Source organism: Berghia stephanieae, unplaced genomic scaffold (assembly GCF_034508935.2).
Source record: "Berghia stephanieae isolate SIO BIC M18660-M18661 unplaced genomic scaffold, UCSD_Bste_1.3 scaffold17, whole genome shotgun sequence".
Taxonomy (NCBI): domain Eukaryota; kingdom Metazoa; phylum Mollusca; class Gastropoda; order Nudibranchia; family Aeolidiidae; genus Berghia; species Berghia stephanieae.
The window spans coordinates 83,030-92,154 of record NW_027622734.1 but is presented as its reverse complement, the minus strand read 5'-3'; the positions used below and the strand labels follow the sequence as shown (position 1 = coordinate 92,154).

General features: G+C 36.6%; 1 protein-coding gene across 1 annotated transcript; it reads right to left on the bottom strand.

The window, feature by feature from the left end:
- Positions 1 to 6,673: 6,673 nt before the first annotated feature.
- Positions 6,674 to 8,271, bottom strand: LOC144961195 (THAP domain-containing protein 2-like). Its single transcript, XM_078894476.1, has 3 exons — positions 8,038 to 8,271; positions 7,566 to 7,651; positions 6,674 to 7,031 (listed from the first exon to the last, which is right to left on the bottom strand). Exons 2-3 carry the CDS (start codon positions 7,637 to 7,639, stop codon positions 6,674 to 6,676), a joined length of 432 nt encoding a protein of 143 aa, XP_078750602.1. The 5' UTR covers positions 7,640 to 7,651; positions 8,038 to 8,271.
- Positions 8,272 to 9,125: the final 854 nt, after the last annotated feature.

Sequence of the window (9,125 nt, the reverse complement as noted above, 5' to 3'; positions counted from 1 at the left end):
CCAATGTGTAGGTCACACATATAAAAGCAGGGTTCAAATTTTTTTCTGTACAGCCCATATTTTTGTCAACGAGCACAGAATTACTGGCCAATCTAAAAATTATAAAACTATTTTTACAGATTCATATAATAATAGTAACTTGCAAACCTTCCTTAAATTGAGGGTAATTCAATCACCTGTTGAATCAAGTGATTTGAACCCGGGACCTTCCAGTTCAGGGTCAAACAACTTCACCACTACTCACTACACTACAGATCCATCTGACCTGTGGAGATATCTAATACTAATTATGTTATTAAGAAGAAATAGAAAAAAAAATCCACAAAAAGAACTGAATGTCACTTGTATTTTGTTGTTATTGTAAATGTCATTTGCAAATTAGCAGAAAAAACATGCTTCCCTTCTTATAGGCTCTATTTTTATGCTTACCAACATACTGGAGATATCTAGTATTACATTATGTGTTGTGTCGCCATATAAAGTAATATATAGTTATTTCATTCTATTTTATTCACCATCAAAATCGACAGATTAGCTGGTAGAGCACTTGATTCACATGCAATGGGACCGAGATCGATCCCGGGTGCCGCCGATATTTCTGACCCCCCATCCACCCCCCATCCACCCAGCAGTGATCGGGTAGCTCTATCTGTTAGATCTGGTGGAAAACACTTTGCCACAGACCACTGTACTACTCAAATGGTAGCAATCCATTACTACTGTCTGTTTCACACTATAGAAAGCGGGATAAACTTCTGCTCCATGGGCCGAATAGCTCTGAAAGACTACATGAGACATGAAGAAAACCAAATTTTCAGTTCAGAAAATTGGATATTTGAATTTTTTACAAAAATTTGCTCTCAGGTCCATTTTTGAGGGGCTATACCTTTTTTTTTATTAATCAAGCTAAATCTCTCCATGCCTACGGACATGTTGGACGGTTCAGGTTGCATTTATAAGTAGTTTGGTATCTCCAATACTATATTATTATCATGGTACGGACTTCCCTAGGTTCTTAGCATACCTAAGTAGGGGAGTTTTTTTTGGTACTATAACCCGATGAAACAATGTTTCCCATCACTTGCAATCTCGAAACTGTAGGAAACGCAGTAACTAATAATGGCATCTGCCGTTAAATGACAACCAACTATCAAATTGTTTTTGAAATTAGAAAAATAACAACACTAGGCACTTTGAACTTTGATAACATTTTCAAACTCAAAACATCTCAATTTGCAATTTGACCCAGTCAGGTAGATGGGGCATGAAAAAGCATTTAATTTGATACCTTAATTTTCTCTCTACGAGAAAAGCTTCAAGAGTTATCTATTTTCAGGTGAAAATCTCAGTCAATTTTACAGAGTGAATCTGTGATCTCACTACTGCCTCAAAACCATTGTCTCGTGGCGATCGGGAAAGTTAGGGTTTTGCAGTGAACGCGCCCCACATATTTTTTTCAGTAATTTTGTTTCAATTAAAAAATAAATGGCAAGTGTTGGGTATCATTTTAAACATTTAATTAAAGGTCAGAAAATAAGCTTTATTTTCGTATATAATCGTTTTCATGTATGGTAAGTATGGAAAAAATCAGGGTTAAATGAAAATTGAAAAAAAGATGAAGTTTTTGTCCTAAAAAAGAATAGTTGATGACGGCGACTAAAATAAAAAAGTGTGCGAGTGTATCAATTCTTATGATGTATTAAACATAATTAATATGGATCCATAATATTAAAATTTCTTATTCTTATGATTTGAAAATTGACTTTTAGCATTTGCTTTCTGAAAAATACAATCATCAGAAATTAAGAATGAAATACACCATTAAAAAGCTTGCATGAAAACCTTTAAAATTATGGTACCAAAATTAGCCAGCTACTTTCACAAATAACGCCATGACCATGGTGACCAAAACAGTAAAGCGTAAAAAAAATGTTTCACCTGACAGTACAGTGAACCATATCGGCAGCCACGTGAATTGAGTTATCAAAGTGTCTAACACCACTGAACTATATGAGTGTCTAGGGAGACCAAAATGGGCCATCTTGGCTAGAAAGACCAAGATTTTGGCTTCCCCGCGTAAAACCACATTTCAGTTTCTGTTTAAGGGACGATTATTTTCTTCTATCTAGTTATTGCTATAAAATTTTTTTTTTAAAAAGCTTTGTAATATCATTATCATGACCCCCCCCCCCCCAAGTCAGAAAAGAGATTGCAAGTTATAGGCCGTCCAACACAAATAATTTAGCACGGTGAAAATAGTGTGTCAGGTTATTTTAGCAGGTTAGCTAGAGGTCGTTAGTTTCCCCTATAAGGGTAGTAAAAATTAAAGGTACTAGGGTGTATTTATTCGTAGGATTAGTTGAGCGAATATTTCGTAAGGCCTCCCACAGCTATAATAATACCAGCGGAATGGTGGATTCAGAATTGATTACAGCTACCGATCAAAATCGCCCACCAAGATATTACCGTCCGGTGAAAATAGTCTCCCACACCATTATCACCGTACAGTGAATATATCATTCCACTAATTCCACACCATTATAGTGAATATAGTCTCCCACACTATTATCACAGTATACTGAATATAGCCTTCTACACCATTATCACCGTACGGCAGGGTGGTATTATTATTGCCATTGCTAAGCCAGTTTAAAAAAAAAAAAGAAATTAATAAAGAAAGAATATGAATATGAACTTGAACAGCAGCAAAACCTTGGAATAATAATACATGGAAGGTAAGCGGCTTCGTTCGCGAGGTCGCAAAGTTGATGCCAGTGGGCGGAGCTTAGCCGCCATATTGAGAAGACCAGGAAACGATTGTTTATCATAGAAACTATAGACTTGAGTGATGGAAATCATCTTGTGTTGCCGATTAAAACACTCACTTACTAAGGGAATTTAGTCATTGTGATGTTGTAAAATACCTTGCAAAGGCAATATTAATTAAATTATTTTCTTCGTTCAATTCTGAAGCCAAAGCACTATCACTACGCACGGTTCGATTTCCTTTGCTTGTTGGTTATGACATGAATAAGGAAAAAGGGAGGAGTATGAGTAAACACTTGTAAAATATCAAGCAACCGCACAGAAAGTAATGGAAGTGCAAGCTCGAATTAAAGATATCGAAAAATAAAAAGTGGATCCGGTCGGAATCGAACCTGCGTGTCACGAGACGGCATATTTCGCTTGGCCAAGAAGAGAGAACAGCAAGTAGATCATTCGTCATCCGCTACCAATCTTACTGGTCGCAGTGGCTCAGTTGGTTAGAACGTTGGCTTCGTAACCAGAAGGTCTGGGGTTCGGTTCCCGGCCGCGTCATGCTCGTCAAAAGCAGAAAACCCCACATGAACCCAACCACAACCGAGCTATTTCGGTCAAGGACAAGGGCAGAAAGCAGACGTTACAAAAGATAAGGGGGTAAAAGTAGAAGAAAGCATACATCTCCTGCAAGAATGGAGGAGGCCCTCCCAACCACCCACCACTTTTAGCTGACTCTTACAGCACAAAGTTTCGGGGTAGGAATCACATTAAAAATCAGGCCACCACTACACGACCGCAATTCTTAATCCTTTCACAGCTAGATTAGATTTCACGTCAAATACGAGTCGATCCTGTACAGTTTTCATCACAGATTAGTCTAAAGCGCGCTCGAGTCGCATCACATGGACTATCTCTATGTGAAACTGCATAAGTCAGTCATGTATAGACAAAAGTACGTTTGGTTTTGCTTCAACTCAAACCTAGCCATGAAAGGGTTAATGGTGACAACTTAAAATGTGGACGTACCACTGCAGCTATAGCAGTAGTAGAGTAAGCTACCCAATTGCTGCTGGGTGGACAGGGGGAACCGGATAAAAATTCTGGCTGCAAAGGGACTCGAACCCGAGACCTTTGGCGTGACAGTCCAATGCTCTACCAATTGAACTAACGGGACCCCCGCTACTAGAGCTATGAATTACCATAATTCATCAAAAATTAAGTCACAAAATGCTATTTACATTTTATATTTATTTGTGTAAAGTGACAAAAAAAAAGACATTATTACACAAAATATCATGGTCACACAAAAAGGTTCATTGTTTGATCATAATTCAATAAGATTTCAAAATAAAACAAAAATCCCAGCAATTTCATTACTAGTTCATCATTAATAGTTATTACAGAAGTCTGTTATGGCGAGACTGGATTTTACGTCATTCATCATTCAATCCTCTACAGTTCAGAAATTAGCCCCTGTGATGCGACTCGAGCCCTCCGAGTGCTCGAGGTGAAAGCTGTAGCGGATGGAATGATGTTTGACGTGAAATTCAGCCTAGCCAGGAAAGGGTTATACTTATACACAAACATATTTGCCTCTTTAAAAAAATCACACAAGTTAATAATGACATTGTTACTGCCCTGTAAATAAAATAAATTTGTTAAGAACTTGACGGCTTTTACACATTAGCTTCTTTTTCAATTGTTCAGTGTACAGTTTACCAGCATAGAAATACCTGACCTGAATATATTTCTCAGCTATTGCTTTTAGTAGAGGAATCAAATGATTCTCAATTCCCTCATGATCAAACATATGGGAATGAAATAATGTAGAAAAAACGGGTTTATTGACGAAAGACTTCATGATGCTTTGCAAATGCTTAAGGCAATCATATCGATTGAAATGAAAATGATCTTGACCTACAGTTGCAACATATTTTCTGAAATGCTTTTCGGAAATTAAACAGACATCAATAACACCCTTAGAAGGAATTTGCAACCCTCCTTTGTTCTTAAGAGCAATCAAAGAATGTATGTCAGATAGCTCATTTTCAACTAATGCATTTGAACACTGTTCACAAAGAATTCTTTGTTTCAATTTAAATGCAACAAATCCAGCAATGAAAGACGACAATTTTATTTGAACAAGTGGACAACTGATCATAGTTTACATCAAAATCAAATGAACTACTGCTACTGATATCACTACTTTCACACACCTCTTCAGACAAGACTCGGTTTGTTGATAAAGATGCATTGATTCGAATCCCAGAAGGTACATCACGGCTTAAATTCTCTCGGCTGGAAACACTTAGAATGGGTACGGATTCCAGAGGCAAACAGTTCCCTCTTTTCACTTCTTCAATTTCATTGTGCGTGAGGAGTTGCTTGTATGCTTTTGAGAACTGTCTAGCTGTTGGATTGTTATTGCAGCCTCCCATAGTTCTTACTTACCAAAAAAAAGTTCAATGTGATCTTGACTAAACTTGTAATCAATAAAAATTTCATACATGAATCTTCAGACATTACCAAACGTCTGTAAATGGAAATAACACTATCAATACAAACAAGAAAACCAAGAAAGCCAGTCTTTCTTCTACTGGAAACAAGAGACATACCATTAACAGATAATGTCATGGACAAAATATAATTTTTAACTTCTGAGAGAAAATTTTCAGTTGCTTCAAAATTACATTTACTCAATGGGGATTTCCATCCAAATGCCTTCATATTTCTAGAATTAAGGATATCAAACAAACAATTAAACATTTTCAAAAACTTAATAGTTGCCTCACATCCTTCAAAACCAGGGATATTTTCTTTAAGACAAAATTCAAGAGAAGAAGAAACTGAATCACTAAGAGTTTGAGCAGCTAATTTTACATTCATTTTTTTCTTAAACCATTGCACATGACTTGCTTGTAATTTATTACCCAGGTGCAATCCTTCTCTTTCTTGTAACTCATGTAATAGTTCAATATAGTCCCATTTGATAAAATCATTACCTACACAAAAAGACTTTTTTTTCTGCAAAAGTATTCCTTACCAATTTCAACATATGACAGGCATCAAGAAAAACATAAATAGGCGAATCAGTAACAGGATGAGAAAAGTATGGCTTTATTTTATCACTATCTACAATTACACCAAGAGACTTCAACATAGACATATTTGATGGACAACCGTCATGTCTGATTGACACTATCTCAACACCTACTTCATGCAGTTTTTTAATACATGAATTCAATCAATTTTTTCTTTCCACCCCATTCAAACCATCTAATAAAAAATACCCAACAGGCAATTTCCAACTGCTATTTAAGCATACTATCATAAAAGTTAGAGCTTCCTTTGCTACGGGAAGATTATCATCATCAATTCCTGTACCAACATCCACATAGCCATGATACTTGCTGCCATCCCATTCCACATGTTGCCTAATAGACATTTCATCCATGACAAGATTACATGAAAAGGTTTTGCAACCTTTGACAGTTGTACAATATTGGAAAGAAAAGTAAAAGCTGATTTAGTAAAACCAGGTGACCCATCCACAGTTTTATACCACTTAGAAATAGTTTTTGGATGAGGAAGACAAGTATCAAAAGCTTTTCTTACATATCGATAAGCTTTAGGGGAGTAAAAATGCAATGTCATAGCAAAACTTCTAATTTCTGGAGAATACTTAACAGGTACAGACATATTTTCCATCTTCGCTAATTTCCGTTTCAATAAATCACCAACCCCACCCCCACATCTTTCTAAAATATCTACACTAGAGTCACTAATCACTTTTTGTTTCTAAGCTCCATTACTATACTTTTTAAGTCTGCATTTTTTAAAATTAAACGTCTTTTCGACTGCTGAAGCATTTTAATTTTCTTTCTGCATGATTCTAATTTATGACTTTTATCTTCTAGAGCTCTTTTAAAATTTTGTTTGGTTGGTGTATCAACACTCGTAGAAGTAAAGGGATAGCACGATCATTTGGCAATGGAGCATTACAGTTGTCTGAATTAGAAATGGAAGGGGGAGGCTCTCTTTGAGCTGGCGGTTTTCTAGCTTTGTCCCCCGAATTTTGATAGTAAGAAGGAAAAGACAAAAAGATAGTAGGTACTGCACCTTCTCTCAATCGAACAATATTGACAGAAGTTCTGTCAATGCATTTCTCCTCAAAGTGGACAGAACAGACAACAGTATATTTGGAGGGAATAAAATTTTCCCTTCTTATGGAATTTATCCACAGCTTTCTCCGCTCTTCATCCTTGGGGAATCTGAAAAAAAACAAAACAACAACACATTGTTGTCACTAATGTCTTAAAATAGCATTACAACATTATTGGTCACCTGGTAACATTCTTACTGTGACTGAGTGAGAAACATGGGTGTGCTATTCTGTGTGGTAGCAAACCATTTGTTCGAATAGCACTGTTGTTGATACAACCAAGTGTTAACCTTTCATAGCTAGTCTGGACTTCACGTAAAATATCATTCGATCCTCTACAACTTTCACTGAGATATGAGTCCTGTGATTCGCCTCAAGCACTAGAGGCACATCACAGGGACAAATCTCTACGTCAAAACTGCAAAAGACAGTCATACATCGACAAAAGTAGGTTAGATTTCCGTTCGGTTGAAATGTAACCTAGCTGTGAAGGGGTTAAAACAAGGCTATTTTATTTAATGCACACATAAGGTTGGGAAATGACTTTTGCATATCAACAAGACCTTGTTGCTTAGCAAGTAATGTAATCCTTTAGACGTATGATCATAAATGTTTTAGTTAGCAATAAAAGAAAAGTACTCACTTGTGAAAGGTGATTCCTGTACCCTTCTCCCTCTCAGAGCGATTGGTGCAGCCAAATGCGCAACAAGCAGGCATCTTTGGTTATTCCTGTAGAACACAATGAATAATTAATATGGTTCAAAAATATTTTCCAAGAATGAGTGATAGGTCAGTGTGATGAAAATGTACAACGAATTCTTTTAGACAGAAGATGAAATAAACGTTAGATAGTAAAATCCAACCAATCTTAAGCCTTTTACGGTTAGGTTGGATTTCAACCGAACCGAAATCTAACCTACATTTGTCGATAAATGACTGACTTTTGCAGTTTTCACGTAGAGATTAGTCCCCCATTTTGAAATTTGATGCACACATAGACAGCAAATGAGTTGGTACTTTTCATCTCAACAAGACCTTCTTGTAGTCTTGTAGCTGAGCAAGTAATCCTTTGGACGTATGATCACAACAGTTAGCAAAAAAAGAAAAGTACTCACTGATGGACGGTGATTCCTGTAACACTATCCTTATCACTGCGATTAGTACAGCCATATCATCTTTGGTTAGTCCTTTCGAAGTGACTTTTCTCACCCCCGGATGCTAGTCTTCATAATAGTACACCCCCCGGATGCTAGTCTTCATAATAGTAGTCCACAATTGTTGTATGTTTAATCCAAAGGTTGTAATGCAGTAATTTGTTAAGTTTCTTGTCACAAGTTGCACAATTAAAAAAAATCAATCAAATCCAAATCACAAAAAGCCGGCGACGTTTTTTTCAGGAATCCAATCGGCCGGGGGGGGGGGGGGTGAGAATACAGGCAGCCTAGTCCTTTAATTCCTGTAGAACAAAATATTTTCCAAGAATGAGTGATAGGTCAGTGTGATGAAAATGTACAACGAATTCTTTTCGAGAGGAGATGAAACATTACTATTAATGTTAGATAGTAAAATCTAACCAATCCTAACCGTCCAGCTTCAGCTAGAGCCAAACCAAGGCCAAGGGTGACGAAACAGTCTCTGATCATCGAGAGTCAAAGGCTTTCCGTCAGTAAAATAATGTCGATCTAAGACTAATAATAAATATCGCCTTTACCATATACATCCGATAACTAAAACAAATGAAAAAACGATTAGACTAGAATCTATACTTGTTTTAAGAAAATCAAAGTGGCTGAAAACTGAAAGTGAAAGTGAACGTGCCATGCCATAGCCACATCACATTCACAGGGAGAGATATCTGAATTCGACTCAACTTAGCTATCAAATAGTTTTATTTCATCTTTAAACATGATTTAACTGATAAAACGTATTTGCAAACATAATTATGAAACAAATTTAAGGTTGATACTTACTTGGAAGGAAAAACATCCACTGATCATCTTGATTCGGATGTCCCACGATGAGTGAATCACCGTAACTACGGCCGTAACGCAGGAACGTTTTGGTATTCCCAATATGGCGGAAGCGGCCAACGGTTGGCTTCAGTATTATGACGTCATCTTCCTTCCATCTATTTTTATTCCAAGAGCAAAACCAAACAAGTAATAAATAGAGTTTTTAAAAAAATCAAACTCGCCTCTTCAAC